Source organism: Oncorhynchus mykiss, chromosome 29, assembly GCF_057628025.1.
Source record: "Oncorhynchus mykiss isolate SJ-2025 chromosome 29, ASM5762802v1, whole genome shotgun sequence".
NCBI classification, from domain to species: Eukaryota; Metazoa; Chordata; class Actinopteri; order Salmoniformes; family Salmonidae; genus Oncorhynchus; species Oncorhynchus mykiss.
In genome coordinates, this window is record NC_143050.1 from 27,005,001 (window position 1) to 27,023,830 (window position 18,830).

Sequence of the window (18,830 nt, forward strand, 5' to 3'; positions counted from 1 at the left end):
GGCGAGCCCCAGAAAGACTCCATAGAATTTGACAGCTCTCCGATTCTCCCTGATGAGCCTAGTTGGTTCCAGGTCTAACAGTCCGTTTACAGATATAAGCTTAGGGGTTTTAGTATACAAAAACAAAACAAAAAAAACAACATATTTAAGGAAGTTTTCATATAGATACATATGAGAGGATAAATTATGAGAGCCTACATGATGGTGATGGTTGGAGAAACAAAACAAATCAATGGGTTGAGTTTTGTGTATTTTATAGTTCAACAGGGCAGGAAGTGGACAGAGGAGAGGACAGAGGAGAGGAAGTGACCTATTAGGATGGGAAATTTCACTTTGGATCAACTGGACAGTAGCCTGAGGCTTGTGTTACCCTTTAGTCAGATACGCATCATTGCAAACCTGAGTCATATACACAGTCTCTCTCACTCTCTATCTCTGGACCTCTCTTGCACACACACACCCGCACACACGCACACAACCACACGCACGCACACACGCACAAATAAACAAACACAGTCTTCTCACAGCAGGGGGATGAACTAATTTGCGGTAACACCTTTGAAATGTGAGGACATGGTAGCTCTATGTGACACAGGGGAGATATTATTGATGCTTGACATTTACTATAATTTCATATAAATATCTAATCTGCAGATTAAAAGGCATTTCAAGCCATCTGTTAAAGGCCAGCAACAAAACAATCGAATAATATGCAGTAGAAAGGTCTCGTGTTTCAGTAGGCATTGATGGATAAAAGTGTGAAATATCAAATGTAATGTGGGGGCCCCTATGTGGGGGCCCCTATGTGGGAGCCACAAAAAATATGAGTGAGAGTGACTGAAAAAAATCTATGGGGGCCCCCCGGTTGGTAATTAGACCATGATTACTACAAGTTTAGACTAATACTAATTTACCAATATGAAAAACTGAGAAAAACTGCTGATGCACAAACAAATTATATTGTACCTTGCACCGATGTCTGTCCTCTGTAGTTGCATGCCTTTCTTTTTTTGCTGAAATCCACACTTTTCCAACAAACGTTAATCAAGTGACTGTTTGCTCATTTCTGTTGCTCAAAGACGGCAACTCAGCGCAAATGTGCATGTGCCAATTGAATTTCAACAAGAAAACAGTCGGTGGTGGTTGTATTTGATTAATGTTAGTTGAAAAAGTATGGATTTCAGCAAACAAAGAGGACAAACACAGAGGACAAACATAGGTACAAGGTAAGCGTTTTATAAATTCTAAACCTTGGGGGTGGGTCTCTAATGTGTGACGACCCTCCCACTCTGTCTGCCGTATTCTGTCTTTGTTCTTGTTTCCTTATTAGGATGCCGGTGGGCGGAGTTGAGAGGGTGGTCAGCTTCATGGGAAACACCTGGGCCCGTTGTCTCCCAGGTGTTTCCCATGAAGCTGACGACCCGCTCAACTCCGCCTACCGGCATCCTAATAAGGAAACAAGAACAAAGACAGAATACGTCAGACAGAGTGGGAGGGTCGTCACAAATGTAACCTTTCTCCTATTTGTTTAAAATGAAATTGTGTACTGCTACAGTGGTAAATATTAAAATAAAATATTATTCTAAACACCCCCGCCTCTTTGTCATGGTTTAAACCAGTGACAGTTGGTTCAGGTTCTTTCAATCAAATTCATCTCTCTAGTCCGCCTGTCTCCCTCTGTCTTAAGCTTTCGCTAGCAAACTTTCAACATTACCAACTGGGTCCAGCCCACTAGCAAACTTTCAACATTATCAACTGGGTCCAGCCCACTATCAAACTTTCAACATTATCATCTGAGTCCAGCCCACTATCAAACTTTCAACATTATCAACTGGGTCCAGCCCGCTAGCAAACTTTCAACATTATCAACTAAGTCCAGCCCGCTAGAAAACTTTCAACATTATCAACTAAGTCCAGCCCGCTAGCAAACTTTCAACATTTTCATCTGAGTCCAGCCCGCTAGCAAACTTTCAACATTATCATCTGAGTCCAGCCCGCTAGCAAACTTTCAACATTATCAACTAGGTCCAGCCCGCTAGCAAACTTTCAACATTATCAACTGGGTCCAGCCCGCTAGCAAACTTTCAACATTATCATCTGAGTCCAGCCCGCTAGCATACTTTCAACATTATCATCTGAGTCCAACCCGCTAGCAAACTTTCAACATTATCAACTGGGTCCAACCCGCTAGCAAACTTTCAACATTATCAACTGGGTCCAGCCCGCTAGCAAACTTTCAACATTATCATCTGAGTCCAGCCCGCTAGCAAACGTTCAACATTCTCATCTGAGTCCAGCCCGCTAGCAAACTTTCAACATTATCAACTGGGTCCAACCCGCTAGCAAACTTTCAACATTATCAACTGAGTCCAGCCCGCTAGCAAACTTTCAACATTATCATCTGAGTCCAGCCCGCTAGCAAACTTTCAACATTGTTTCAACTGAGCCCTCAGATTCCTGCTCTGATGAGCTCGGGACAGACACAGCTGTATTTGCGACCCGTGTTTCAGCCCCCTTTCAGGTGTCCCGACTTTTCTTTTTACAAAAAAGGTACATTTGTCAGCAAGATGCATCAATGAATTCAGGATACAAGAGTGTAGGTGCACAGTGTTTGAATGCTTGAATTATTTTGGCGTGGCAACGAAGTGATTTGTTTGACAATCAGATGAAAACATCAGGACTGGTTGTGTTCATGCCACATTAAAAGGTAACACATGTTGACTGTTAAAATACATGTCTTCTCACTATTAGGCCCATAAAAAAATCACAAATAGGAAGTCCTGTGAAAAAAAATACAAACCCCCCCGAATGTCACGGTATAATTCACACTCTGGTGTTGATTGTGATCTATGATGGATTGCCACATCAAAATTCAGATTCATTTTTGTCATTCCTCTTGTGTTCACAAGGCCAGACACAACTCACTGTAGAGAAGTGGGTTGGGTAGGTGTGTAAATGTTTCAGCACTTCAGGGGAAGAGAGTGTGTGTGCATGCCTGATTACGTGTCTACTCACTGCATACAGATGACACACTTTCCTCCACACTCTGCTGTATGGGCACATGTGGAGACCATCTGACCTAACAACGTCTGAGGGAAATACACTAGACATGGTTAAATACACAGACATGTTTAAATACACAGACATGTTTAAATACACAGACATGGTTAAATACACAGACATGGTTAAATACACAGACATGGTTAAATACACTAGACATGGTTAAATACACAGACATGGTTAAATACACAGACATGGTTAAATACACTAGACATGGTTAAATACACAGACATGGTTAAATACACAGACATGGTTAAATACACAGACATGGTTAAATACACAGACATGTTTAAATACACAGACATGGTTAAATACACAGACATGTTTAAATACACAGACATGGTTAAATACACAGACATGGTTAAATACACAGACATGATTAAATACACAGACATGGTTAAATACACAGACATGGTTAAATACACAGACATTATTAAATACACAGACATTATTAAATACACAGACACATACAGGTCCCTTTGTGTCAGTTTTAAATACACTGGTTATCCTGGAGAGTGAGAACACACAAACACACACACAGACACACATACACTTAGACACACACATACACACAGACACACACACAGACATACACATACACACACAGACACACAAACACACATATACACACAGACACACACAGACACACACAGACACACATACACTTAGACACACACACACACATACAAACACACACACAGACAAATACATACACACACACACACACACACACACACACACACACACACACACACACACACACACACACACAAACACACAGACACACATACACACAGAGACACACACACACATACAAACACACACACAGACACACACACACACACATACACACACACACAGACACACATACTGTACACACAAACAAACACACACACATACAAACACACACACAGACACACATACAGACACACACACCTAAAACTCCTCTGACAGACCCTCCACATTTACATAATGTCATGTACATTCATTATAAAAGACACACACAGACATATAAACTCTGACAGACACTAACACACTTAAACCGACCTTCCTCTACACATACATGCACCCAAAACCAGAATTGGTAGTCCATTCTCCCCTATCCTGTACATCCACCACCTTCAAAGTGTATGTAGGAGATTGTGGGTGGGAGCTCAGGTGGTGTACATTACCTAGCCCTGCTGTCTAACCCATTGGAGAAGATGTTGAAAACATCTGCAATAGAATGTGTTCAGCAGACCAAAAGGTGGTGTGATTGATCTCTCTCACTCCCCGAGAAGTGCTTAAATTAGCCTTTTAAATGCAAGGCTGGTACCCTGGCCAATTATGCTAACAGTCTGGCCCATGTCGATGTGCACTCATGCGGAAGGGAAGGGAAGAGCTTTCATGTGCCGCACCACCAGGGTTGAGTATGTTACTTTCTAAATGTAATCCGTTACAGTTTCTAGTCACCTGCCCAAAATTGTAGTCAGTAACATAATTTTGGGATTAGCAAATAGGAATCTGATTACTTTCATTTACTTTTGGATTACTTTCCCCTTAAGACGCAATAGAAGAAGACACAAAGGATCCATCAAATGCCTTTGGTGATCTTATTACAATATTTTTGCAGGTAACGTAACTGTTTACAGTTGCAGTTTTTATGTAATCTGATAACATGTGACTAATTACATCTTGGCCAGGTTGCAGTTGTAAATGAGAACTTGTTCTCAACTAGCTTACCTGGTTAAATAAAGGTGAAATATATATATATTTAAATGTAATCAGTTACCTCCCGACTCTGCGCGCCACATACTCAGAGCAGAGCATGCTGGATCGGGAGGGAGATTCGGCAGCACTGTGTCTGTAGTCCAATCACAGTGCAGCAGAGACACAATACTGATGCTATGAGCCTATTGTGTGGCTGTAATAGCAATGACATGAATTCAAAGCAGGGGAATGTGGTAAAAAGAGATGGTTAACAGAGGCTGGCAGTATGACTCTGTAGGAAGAAAACGGGCATCATCTGCAGTGCATTTGTGTTACATTAGTGCAGGTACTCACATACCTCTGCTTCTCTCAGGTAGTCTAATTCTTTATTTGAATATTCCTATCAGTATTAATTCCTAAAGACACATACATGACAGCAGTGTCAGAGGTCACACTAGCTCTCTCAGATAATCCTGGCTCAACTTCACACAAAAAAAACTAAAAAAAGTCACAGCTGTCCAATTACAAGCCTGATCAGCGGCCTAGTCATGCAACTCATGCATTTAGTCACTTAGTCATGCAACTCACAATCACAGTTGAAATGTCTGAAACCTTCCACTATGATGTGTGCCGGAGCCCTACAGGGTCACCGACTGGACATTTGACAGAATTATGGTTGAGTTAAAAGTGCGTGTTGTGTCTCTGTATTCCTCACAGCCATCAGAGCTGTGGGATTGACACACTGGGGTCAGAAACAACATGTTTCCCTTCATCTTTTTCACTAAAAGAACATAAACATTGTCTAAAATTGCAGACCTAAGTGTTGCCAACCATGCGGCTCTCGCCGCCCCATTCTCTCTATCTCTATCTCTTTTTTTCTACCTCTAAAATGTTCAATCCATCGTTGCTCATGTAATATCACTGTGCATAAACATGTCTAATCCTTCTCTGAAAAAGAAAGGCTCCACCTATAAAGACATGTCCATCTGCTGTTTCTGCCTTACCGAAGCCATTCCTTGATTTGTTTTGACGCCAGTAAATAAGGAAGGCTTTACAGGCAACAGTATTGCACTGCAGGTTTGATTGAATAAAGCACTCCTTTTTTTCTCAGCTCTCAAAGTGATATGAGCAGCTTGGACAGTTACCTAACAGCAACGCAAGATTAACATCCAGAGCCTTCATTCAGCGTGCTCTTTTGTCGTCTCCCATTTTCTCCCAGAAAATGTGCTTTTAGTCTGCTGATAAGGCATGGCAGTTCAGTTCTCTTCCTTATGTAACGTATATAGAATAGAGAAAAGATTATGTAAATTTCATCTCAATTTCCATATTGCTCGTTGGGTGGACAGAGGCTCCTGTCTTTGTTGGTTCGGGTGCCTAGACGGCGCTGTGTGTGTAAAGCTACTGTACAGACAAGACTTGGTTCTATTCTACCCTATTGGAGTAGGCTAATGCTCACCCATAGCGTAACGGGAAAATGAGCAGTGCTGGCGGATGACACTGCCATATTGAGATGGCTGTGATGGCCCCTGGGTCTTTGCTCTAACATGTTTCCAGGGTCAAGGAGATCAGGCAAGGTTACATGGCACACTAACTAACACTACACCACTGCATAGGGCAACACTGAAACCAGTGCTCTGTCAAACCAGACGTGTCCCACAAACCTGCTCCACTTCCTGCTTTATGTTCATTAACCACAGAATGGTATGTCAAACTGAATGTGGGATTTAAAAAAAAAGGTGTTCTATTAATTTTGTGTACAACTAATGATGTGTAAGAGACAGCAAAATGGGCGGATAAAACAAATGAGGTTAATGAGTGAGAGAGAGGGTGAGGGGGGGTGAGAGGGGGTGAGAGAGGGTGAGAGAGGGTGAGAGAGAAGGGAGATAGAAAGATGAAGAGATTGACAAAGAAAGATAAAAGAACAGGACATGGATTATAGAGTTAATGTGGGACAGAAAAGAGGGTAAAATAATGAAAGATTTAGAGGGACAGGCTACAATAGATACAGACCTAATGAATTGGATTTGCCCAATCCCATGTCCATGTGTCTGGTTATAATAGGGTGTAGTTGCCCTACATTCAGCCAGATGCCATCAGCATTACAACACAGTAGCGAATCAGCACTGATGTAGGATACATACATGCACGCACACACACACACATACACACACACAGATAAAACGCCGACAGGCTTTGATATGAAGAGTCAGTTCACACACTGTTTCACACTCAATACACACACGCACGCACACACACACACACACTATGTGCTCATATATATTGATATGATAAGATAAGATGGCAATGGGTCAGACAACACATCCTTCAATATGGAGGAAACATTCAGAGCCATGCTGACAGAAATGTTGATTTAGGAATTGAGGAGCATGTTTGTCTGGTCCATAGATGCATTTCATATCTTATCTGATTAATTCAATGTGGGTGAATAAAGAATATATCATAACACAGGCCTCTATAGAACGCTGAGCGTGGCGCTTACCGTCATGTCTCATCATCTGGCTTAGTGATGGGCTTTGTGGCCTATCCTTATTCTAACATTGTAGCTTTTAGATTAATGTCATTCCATCAGCTTCAGACTGAAGGAATCATTTTTTCCCATCTCACCCGTGGGCGTGGGTCCAAGCAGCCACATCCCATTGTCAGAACACAAAGACTTTCTAATGAGCACTAACAGTCTGAAGTGACAACTGCCCCAGTTCTTATCAGACAGCCATTATTGCATGAGACAATCTGAGCCCAGTCAAGCATGGCAAATGAGAGTGGTTACTATTTCATTGGATCAATCTCAATCTGAGAGTTTGACAAGCAAATATGAATTATACATGAGAGAGCGAGAGAGCAAGAGAGTGAGAGAGAGAGAGAGAGAGAGAGAGAGAGAGAGAGAGCGAGAGAGCAAGAGAGCGAGAGAGAGAGCGAGCGAGCGGGAGAGAGAGAGAGAGACTGAAAGAGAGAGAGAGAGGGAGACAGAGTGAAAGAGAGAGAGAAGGGAGACAGAGCGAAGAGACAAAAAAGAGGGGCAGAGAGAGAGAATAAACACTAAAACCCTTTCTTTCTATATATCAAACAAGACAAACATCCTGATAACAATCCATCAACAACACTATACTATACTGTACTCCTGAGTGCACAGAGACGACACTCACCTACTCCAAGCTGCTCAGGGGGCAGGCACTCAAAGGCATAACTCCTCTATAGTCCACCAGCAACAATGTGAGAGAGCATAGGCAGGTGAGAGAGAGGGAATAGTCACTCTTCTCCACAGAAATCAAGAAAGATGGACAGTGTGGAGGAAAGAATGAAATTAAACAGCAGTGTGTATTCAGCTCTACAGTTTCACTGCAGCACGCAGTATGATCACACAGCTCTTTCCAACCACTCTGACGCTGAGCGCTTTTCCAGCCCCCTCTTCCCTCTCCTCCCCCTCTCCCCCCCTCTTTTGCTCTCCCAATCCCTCACTCCCTTAATCTCGATTTCCCCCCCACCCCCCAACCTCCCGACCCAGAATGATAAGCCCCTTCAGATATTCCCAGCCACGAGCCCGGCACAGTCTGCACACACACACACACACACACACACACACACACACACACACACACACACACACACACACACGCACACACACACACACACACACACACACACACACACACACACACACACACACACACACACACACACACACACACACACGTAACACACACACACAGACACAACATATACATCTGTATGCACTCATCTCAGCTCCCATGGATATAGCTACAATGATATATTTAAACACTCATCTATACGCTACACACACACTGTAACACACATACACACACATACTGTAACACACATACTGTAACACACATACTGTAACACACATACACACATACTGTAAACCTCATACTGTAACACACACACTGTAACACACATACACACACATACTGTAACACACATACTGTAACACACATACACACATACTGTAACACACATACTGTAACACACATACACACATACTGTAACACACATACACACACATACTGTAACACACATACTGTAACACACATACACACATACTGTAACACACACACTGTAACACACATACACACACATACTGCAACACACATACTGTAACACACATACACACACATACTGTAACACACATACTGTAACACACATACTGTAACACACATACACACACATACTGTAACACACATACTGTAACACACATACTGTAACACACATACTGTAACACACATACACACATACTGTAAACCTCATACTGTAACACACATACACACACATACTGTAACACACATACTGTTACACACATACACACATACTGTAACACACATACTGTAACACACATACACACATACTGTAACACACATACACATACTGTAACACACATACACACATACTGTAAACCTCATACTGTAACACACATACACACACATACTGTAACACACATACTGTAACACACATACACACATACTGTAACACACATACTGTAACAAACATACACACATACTGTAACACACATACACACATATACTGTAACACACATACTGTAACACACATACTGTAACACACATACACCCATACTATAAACCACATACTGTAACACACATACACACATACTATAAACCACATACTGTAACACACATACACACACATACGGTAACACACATACAGTATGTGTGTTACAGTATGTGTGTTACCGTATATGTGTGTAACACACATACACAGATGTGGAATGGTGAAATGGTCCACTGACCGGTGGTGTGTTGTTGGAGCAGTTGGGAATGTGAGGACACTCTCAGATGCTTGGTCTTCCCCAGCTCCTCCCCCAGTAGGTAATACCACCCTTTGACCTCCTACAGAAGACAACACAACACGACAACAACCACACTGTTAGAGTCAGGAGGACAGAGGAAGGGAAGGGAACATGTATATTTGCATTTGAAACAGAAAGAGAGCTGTCTGGGTTAGAGGCTATTCTGGCTGGGGGACTCACTCTAATATAGTAATGGTCATTGAAGTAAAATAATAAAAAATATAAAGATTAAAAACTTGGGTGTTATTTTAGATTCTGAACTCAATTTCGAATCACATTAGGAATGTGACCAAAATTGCTTTTTACCACCTAAGGAACATTGTCAAGGTGCGGCCGTTTCTCTCTCAGGCTTTCAGAGAGACTCATTCATACTTTCGTTACTCGAGTGCTTGACTACTGTAATTCTCTCCTGTCGGGTCTACCCAAGAATGCCATTGGTCAACTGCAAAACATACAGAATGCTGCAGCATGGGTACTGACCAAGACCAGAAGGAGAGCACACATTACACCCGTTTTAAGGTCTCTGCACTGTAAAACATACAGAATGCTGCAGCACGGGTACTGACCAAGACCAGAAGGAGAGCACACATTACATCGGTTTTAAGGTCTCTGCACTGTAAAACATACAGAATACTGCAGCACGGGTACTGACCAAGACCAGATGGAGAGCACACATTACATCGGTTTTAAGGTCTCTGCACTGGCTGCCTGTGAGTTTTATAATTCATTTGAAGATTCTTCTTCTGGTTTTTAAATAAATCAACGATTGTGCACCACAATACATGTCAGAGATGATTTTAATTTGTTTACCCAGTAGGTCTCTCAGGTCCTCTGGCACTGGCTTTTTAACTATCCCAAAGCCTAGGACCAAAAGGCATGGAGAGACAGCCTTTAGTTACTATTCCCCCCTCCTCTGGAATAGCCTGCCAGAGAACCTGAGGGGGCTGAAACTGTGGACATATTTAAAATAGATCTAATTAAAACACACCTTTTTAGCTTTGCTTTTCCTAAGGGTGCTTTTCAGTCCGTATTTGTTGTTATTCTTTCGTTTTATATCCTCTTATGTTTGTTGTTGAGTAAATATTTCCATATTTATTTTCATGTTTTTGGTGAAACACATTGTGCTGCATTCCATGTTTGAAATGTACTGTATAAATAAAGTTTGATTTGGTTTGATTCAAAAGATTTTAAAAACAATTATAATAAATGCAACAGTTGGACAATGTATGAAGATACTCCAAACTTTTGATTTGTATAATCCATCAGACATTGACTGAATCATAGCACATAAAGCATTTTACTACCACGGAGTTCAGGGATTATGGAGGGAATTGAGTTATTCAATTTATTGTCAAATTTCACTTTTTTTGTTTTATGCACTCATATATACATTTTCAAATTGTATCAGGTATCTTTTTAAATATTTTGTGTTAAAATAAAAATATGTGTCTCGTTTCCATTAAAACACCAGGTATACAGTATTTGAATAAATGACTGCATTAACATAAAGGGGAGGAACATAGCTGTAACCACCAAACACCTGCTCTGTCCACCCTACCAGCACTCCCCTGCTCTGTCTACCCTACCAGCACTCACCTGCTCTGTCTACTCTACCAGCACTCCCCTGCTCTGTCTACCCTACCAGCACTCCCCTGCTCTGTCTACCCTACCAGCACTCCCCTGCTCTGTCTACCCTACCAGCACTCCCCTGCTCTGTCTACCCTACCAGCACTCCCCTGCTCTGTCTACCCTACCAGCACTCCCCTGCTCTGTCTACCCTACCAGCACTCCCCTGCTCTGTCTACCCTACCAGCACTCCCCTGCTCTGTCTACTCTACCAGCACTTCCCTGCTCTGTCTACCCTACCAGCACTCCCCTGCTCTATCTACCCTACCAGCACTCCCCTGCTCTATCTACCCTACCAGCACTCCCCTGCTCTGTCTACCCTACCAGCACTCCCCTGCTCTGTCTACCCTACCAGCACTCCCCTGCTCTATCTACCCTACCAGCACTCCCCTGCTCTGTCTACCCTACCAGCACTCCCCTGCTCTGTCTACCCTACCAGCACTCCCCTGCTCTGTCTACCCTACCAACACTCCCCTGCTCTGTCTACCCCACCAGCACTCCCCTGCTCTGTCTACCCTACCAGCACTCCCCTGCTCTGTCTACCCTACCAGCACTCCCCTGCTCTATCTACCCTACCAGCACTCCCCTGCTCTGTCTACCCTACCAGCACTCCCCTGCTCTGTCTACTCTACCAGCACTCCCCTGCTCTGTCTACCCTACCAGCACTCCCCTGCTCTGTCTATCCTACCAGCACTCCCCTGCTCTGTCTACCCTACCAGCACTCCCCTGCTCTGTCTACCCTACCAGCACTCCCCTGCTCTATCTATCCTACCAGCACTCCCCTGCTCTGTCTACCCTACCAGCACTCCCCTGCTCTGTCTACCCTACCAGCACTCCCCTGCTCTATCTACCCTACCAGCACTCCCCTGCTCTATCTACCCTACCAGCACTCCCCTGCTCTGTCTACCCTACCAGCACTCCCCTGCTCTATCTACCCTACCAGCACTCCCCTGCTCTGTCTACCCTACCAGCACTCCCCTGCTCTGTCTACCCTACCAGCACTCCCCTGCTTTATCTACCCTACCAGCACTCCCATGCTCTGTCTACCCTACCAGCACTCCCCTGCTTTATCTACCCTACCAGCACTCCCATGCTCTGTCTACCCTACCAGCACTCCCCTGCTCTGTCTACCCTACCAGCACTCCCCTGCTCTATCTACCCTACCAGCACTCCCCTGCTCTGTCTACCCTACCAGCACTCCCCTGCTCTGTCTACCCTACCAGCACTCCCCTGCTCTATCTACCCTACCAGCACTCCCCTGCTCTATCTATCCTACCAGCACTCCCCTGCTCTATCTACCCTACCAGCACTCCCCTGCTCTATCTACCCTACCAGCACTCCCCTGCTCTGTCTACCCTACCAGCACTCCCCTGCTCTATCTACCCTACCAGCACTCCCCTGCTCTGTCTACCCTACCAGCACTCCCCTGCTCTATCTACCCTACCAGCACTCCCCTGCTCTGTCTACCCTACCAACACTCCCCTGCTCTGTCTACCCTACCAGCACTCACCTGCTCTATCTATCCTACCAGCACTCCCCTGCTCTGTCTACCCTACCAGCACTCCCCTGCTCTATCTACCCTACCAGTACTCCCCTGCTCTGTCTACCCTACCAGCACTCCCCTGCTCTATCTACCCTACCAGTACTCCCCTGCTCTGTCTACCCTACCAGCACCCTACCAAATGATACGGACATATTCAATCTCTCCCTATCCCAGTTTGCTGTCCCCACTTGCTTCAAGATGTCCAACTGGTCACATTCAGAACATAACATTGTAAGGACTGTGCTTGTGCAAAATGTTGCTGTAAAAAAAACAGTGTGGCCAGCTCAAACGCTACCTATTGCGTCAATTGAAACTAGAGGTGCTAAATGAGCGTTTGAGCATACGCTGCAGGGACCACTGTAGAATTATCACACCCGTGTGTTGGTACGTGTCAAAGGGTTCAAATAATGGGAATCGGTTAATAATGTTCTTTTACATTCTGGGGATTTTTTTCCCAGTCCCACAAGAAAAGGAACAAAGCTCATATGCAAAGCCTTCACTGTCACTCAGTAACTTGTTCTAGTGTCTGCCTCCCTGCCAGATGAAAATCTTTGCCAGTGTGTGTGTGTAGTCTAACTGCCCCTCCCCCTCCCGCCGAATCATAGTCTACCGTAGCCTACTGACGTTACAAGTGTGATTCAGAGAGAGATTTTTAATTAGAGAAGAACGGATGAACCTTTTCAACACTACTTAAGGACACTATAGTTATCACGTTTCACATTGGATTTATAAACTACAAAAAGGTAAGATGTGTTTTTATTTAAATTCAGGTGCCACTCTGCACAAACAAGTAATGGTTCTGTTCAGAACGAAACAATTGAAAGATCGTTTCGGTTCCAACCCCCAGTTTGACATTTCATTACAACAATGTCCAATGGTCGTAAGGTTAATGAGAAAAAGCAACAGGCACAAGCAAGAGTTTGAAAGAGTCGCAGAAGTCAAATGAAAGCAATCAATTCAGCGGGATTTAAGAGACAAGTGAATTTTGTACCCCTCAAACACAGGAAACAGACGGCTGAAAAATATATATCCTCAAGTGGGGGCGAGGCATGTGTGTTGCTACTATAATAAATATGAAATAAATAGAGAGAATTCTTCTTTCCACAGATTTAGAAACGCACAAACACACACACCACTACCTTCTCTGGCTCCACATCCCCAGAGCAACGTACACACACACACACTTCTAAACAGAAGTTTAGCTCTTTCCAGCAGCTGATTACGTCCGCTTCACGAGCCAGATGTGTGTGTGTGTGTGTGTGTGTGTGTGTGTGTGTTATTGTGTGTGAATTCAATGAAATTCAATTAAATCCAAATGCCTCTTCTATTCTATATTAGGTTTAGTCATTGTTGTCCAAAGTGACTTACAGTCATGTGTGCTTACATGTTACGTATGGGAGGCCCCTGAAATCAAACCCAAAACCTTGGCAGTGCAAATAGCATGCTCTGCCAACTGAGCCATACAGGACCACACTTACACAGAATGCATTATTTTAACACTCAAGTGAAGCCTTCCTTCAAAAAGAAGCCAAACAAGTGAAATGGTTGGAAATATAATATGCTAAATATAATATGCTAAATATAATAGGTTATTCTAGCGCTAAGGTTAAAAGAGTATGAACCTAGTTTCCAGAGAAAAGTGATATATTCTTTGTATCTGATAGTGTGACCTGTCAAATTCAATTAAATTCTTATGTTCTATGACTGAGTGGAATTATTTTGAATTGCACTGAATTAAATTCTATTTCCTGCACTCAAACTCAAATTCAAATTCAACATCAGGAGGGTATGGCCAATTCAATTTGAATTTTAACTCATTAGTTGAATGGGAGGCAATTTCAAATTTCTGAATTGAGCCCAACTCTGGTGCGTGCGAGCGCTCGTGTGTGAAAACCATGCAGCCGGGACATAGAGGAAGAGTTGACTCATAACCCATCTGATCACAGTCTCTATTAAGGGACATGACAATTCTACAATGCACAAAACACTCTGTCTCACTCTCCTCTCTCCCTCTTGCACACACACGCACGCGCTTACACACACACACACACACACACACACACACACACACACACACACACACAATACAGCAGCTAGCCTAGGTCTTCCTCCATCCAGTGAGAGGACAGAATGCAGAGTGTTCTATGTGCTGGTCTGCTCTCCCTGTGTCTTATTGAGGCTGTTCTAAGCCTGCAGTCTGAGCTCTATTGTAGTAAAGAGATGTGATTCCGTGGACTGTGACAATAATCGCTGGTTAAAGCATCTTATCTGAGGGGGCAGATTTCTACAGGCTGTGGGGCGAGGGGGGGAGTGAGGGGAAAGAGGGGAAGTGGGGGAGGGGAGACATGTACAGTACCATAAATCTAAGCACGGACTGTGCCACCACCGACTATTATGATGCCCATTAGACAAATAGAAACCAATGGGAGGGGAAGAGGGAGAGGGAGGGAGAGAGGGGGTGAGTGGGTGGGTGAGAGAACATAAGAGGGAATATATAGAGGGATGGGAGGAGAGAGATAAAGGGGGATAGATGAAGAAGAATAAAGCCAAGGAGTTGTGGAGGATGACAGTAGCAGGAGGGAGCTAAGAGATGAAAAGGAGAACTCCCAGTGACTCAGTGTTTAATCTCCTCATTAGCAACTTAAGCCAATTAAATATTCATTGGGATAAATGCCAGGCAGAAGCCTGTCCAAAAATCAGATTGTATTTGTTATTTCCTGAGACAGAGTTTGAAGGTAATGTGTGTGTGGCATGTTTAACTATTCTTGTGGGGACCAGACATTTTGTTGGTCCCCACAAGGGCAAACGCTATTTCTAGGGGGTTGAGAGAGAGAGAGAGAGAGAGAGAGAGAGAGAGAGAGAGAGAGAGAGAGAGAGAGAGAGAGAGAGAGAGAGAGAGAGAGAGAGAGAGAGAGAGAGAGAGAGAGAGAGAGAGAGAGAGAGAGAGAGAGAGAGAGAGAGAGAGAGAGAGAGAGAGAGAGAGAGAGAGAGAGAGAGAGAGAGAGAGAGAGAGAGAGAGAGAGAGAGAGAGAGAGAGAGAGAGAGAGAGAGTGAGTTTTGGTATGTACTATGTTAGTTGTTGTTGGGAGCAGCTTTGGTATGATCTGTGTTAGTTTGGTGCGTTGTCAGATAGAGCTTCTTTAATGTCTTGAGTTATTTTCTCAGGTTGTTGTGAAGTAGTTTGTATTATTGTGTTTCATTTGTTCCCAGGGGGGAAGGGGAAGGTACCAAGGGAGTGCTTAGGCAAGAGGCCCACGGGCATACATATACCCGTAGTATATTCACTGTCTAGGCACACTAGGTAAGACCTGGGTGGACCACCCCCTGTATTTTGATTAGGGCACCAGGTGGTGCTAAGTTAGATAGGTAGTGGGTAGGCAGGTTAGATAGGAGAGGGTAAGTTAGATAGGTAGTGGGTAGGCAGGTTAGATAGGAGAGGGTAAGTTAGATAGGTAGTGGGTAGGCAGGTTAGATAGGAGAGGGTAAGTTAGATAGGTAGTGGGTAGGCAGGTTAGATAGGAGAGGGTAAGTTAGATAGGTAGTGGGTAGGCAGGTTAGATAGGAGAGGGTAAGTTAGATAGGTAGTGGGTAGGCAGGTTAGATAGGAGAGGGTAAGTTAGATAGGTAGTGGGTAGGCAGGTTAGATAGGAGAGGGTAGGTTAGATAGGTAGTGGGTAGGCAGGTTAGATAGGAGAGGGTAAGTTAGATAGGTAGTGGGTAGGCAGGTTAGATAGGAGAGGGTAAGTTAGATAGGTAGTGGGTAGGCAGGTTAGATAGGAGAGGGTAAGTTAGATAGGTAGTGGGTAGGCAGGTTAGATAGGAGAGGGTAAGTTAGATAGGTAGTGGGTAGGCAGGTTAGATAGGAGAGGGTAAGTTAGATAGGTAGTGGGTAGGCAGGTTAGATAGGAGAGGGTAAGTTAGATAGGTAGTGGGTAGGCAGGTTAGAAACGAGAGGGGGACTTTGACATTTACTTTCTTTGCTTTGGTTCCGTCCGGCCCCTTTTCCCCATACTGCCGTGTGAAGGAATACATTCCTAGTAAACGGTAAATTCTCTGCCTTTTGTCATCCTTACTCGCACCTACAGTTCCATACCTCTTTCACTTCACGGGGAGTTGAGTTGTAGCGGGGTGTTGCGTTCCCTCTTCATAGAGGTGTGCATAACAGGAGCTATGGTTAAGGTTAGGGTACGAGTTAGGGTTAGGTTTAGGGGTTAGGAAAAATAGGATTTTGAATGGGACTGACTTGTGTCCCCACAAGGTTAACCGTACAAGACTGTGTACAGAGCAAAAAATAAGAACCTCTTTTTTTAAAAGGTCTGTAGAAAAGACCTCAGAGTGGAGCAGCGTACTGCTGAGATGGGCTTGATCAAGCAAGATCACTTCACCTTTTGACTTTCAAGCAATCACACACCTGTCAGAAATTATCAAGACTATCCTGATAGGCTCATTCTCCATTCTAGTTTGTATTTAAAGCCAGTCAAGCCATTTCCAGTTTCGTTCCAGTTGTGTGCGTCCAAGTTAAGAGTAAGTTTGTTTCCTCTTTCCTTATTTGAGATATGTTACGTTCCCCAGTTTATGTGTTGTAGTTTGTGTTTGTGCATGTGTTTATTTCAGGAAATGGCTTCCTGAAATCCTCAAGCAGCTGATTGGTCGACTCCAGGGCTAATTGGAGAGCTGACCCCGCCCCCTCGTCAAGACACAGCTGTCTCTAGTTACATTCATTCTGAAGCTATATAAAAGCCAGTGTTCTGTTCAGGAGAGTGAGATTTTGGAGGTAGGGATTGCTGAGAGAGATTTTGCTAGAGATTTGCTCTGAGGTCATTGCAGAGCGATTGTTTGTGATAGAGAGTTTTGCTAGAGGTTGATCTTGCTGGGAGTTCATTGCTGGGAGTTTGTTGTTGCTATGTTCTGTGAGTTTGTTGCTCAGGTAGAGCTTATTTGATGTCCTTTGTTTTTTAGTTTGTTTGTGAAATTGTTTAATATTCTGTTTCATTTGTTCCTAGGGGGAAAGGGGAAGGCACCTTGGGAGTGCTTAGGCAAGAGGCCCGCGGGCATACATATACCCGTAGTATATTCATTGTCTAGGTACACTAGGTAAGACCTGGGCGGACCACCCCCTGTATTTTGGTTAGGGCACCAGGTGGTGCTAAATTAGGTAAGTGGTGGGTAGGCAGGTAAGATAGGAGAGGGGGGCTTTGAGATTTACTTTCTTTGCTTTGGTTCCGTCCAGCCCCTTTTCCCCATATTACCGTGTACAGGAATAAAGTCCTTGTAAAACGGTACCACATTCTGTCTGTCATCCTTACTCACACCTACAGTCCATACCTCTTTCACTTCACAGAGAGTTTAGTTGTAGCAGGGTGTTGCGTTCCCTCTTCTTAGAGGCGTGCGTAACAGATATATTTATTGACTAGATCAATTTAATAGGTTTATCCTTATCACCTTTTATGTTATGCAACCTGCTCATCTGTTGCAGGACCACACACAAATCCAACTTTACCATGTCCAAACACAGGTCGTAGTTGGATGGAAATGATCCAACCAATATGTTGAATATAATCAATTGCGTTTATCAATCCGACTCCAATATGTTGAACAAATTGAACAGGCCCTGAAAGTCTCTGAAGGAATCTAGTCCAGGTAGCAAGTCTTACATCACATCTCAGTATGACTATAATGATCATGTGTCTAACATGGTCCGCTATGCAATTATTCTAGATACAAATAGCTAATCCTGGCAACCAATGTTCTAGCATTAGTTTATTGAGGCAAGCAGATCAGAGATGTCAAGGTGGTACCTCAGCATGTGTATAGTGTAATTAACTATCAATAGACCTAAAATATAGGTTTTATAAACGGTTTACAATGTGAAGAGCAGTTGTGTGGGCACAGGGGGATGGGACACAGTTGGATAAATTAAGAATGAATGATTAAACTGCAAGTAGAGCTGAGGAAAACCCAGCAGTCGTCTACTTTTATCTTCACTGACTCATCTGTCGAAGACACTTTATCTGACATCAAATTCACAAATGCATTCTGCATGTATGCCTGCAATTGTAAGAAAAGGTGTCA

General features: G+C 43.6%; 1 protein-coding gene across 2 annotated transcripts in view; it reads right to left on the bottom strand.

Moving 5' to 3' along the window:
• The window catches only part of LOC110509811 (regulator of G protein signaling 3), a 237,253-nt gene that overhangs the window by 191,049 nt on the left and 27,374 nt on the right, over positions 1-18,830 (bottom strand). Inside the window, exon 7 of one of the 2 annotated variants that reach the window (XM_036968257.2) lies at positions 9,530-9,629. In XM_036968257.2, coding sequence (XP_036824152.2) covers positions 9,530-9,629 — 100 coding nt within the window. Of the gene's footprint in view, positions 1-7,913; positions 8,179-9,529; positions 9,630-18,830 lie in introns of those variants that run through there. The other variant, XM_036968259.2, reaches the window with a different exon arrangement.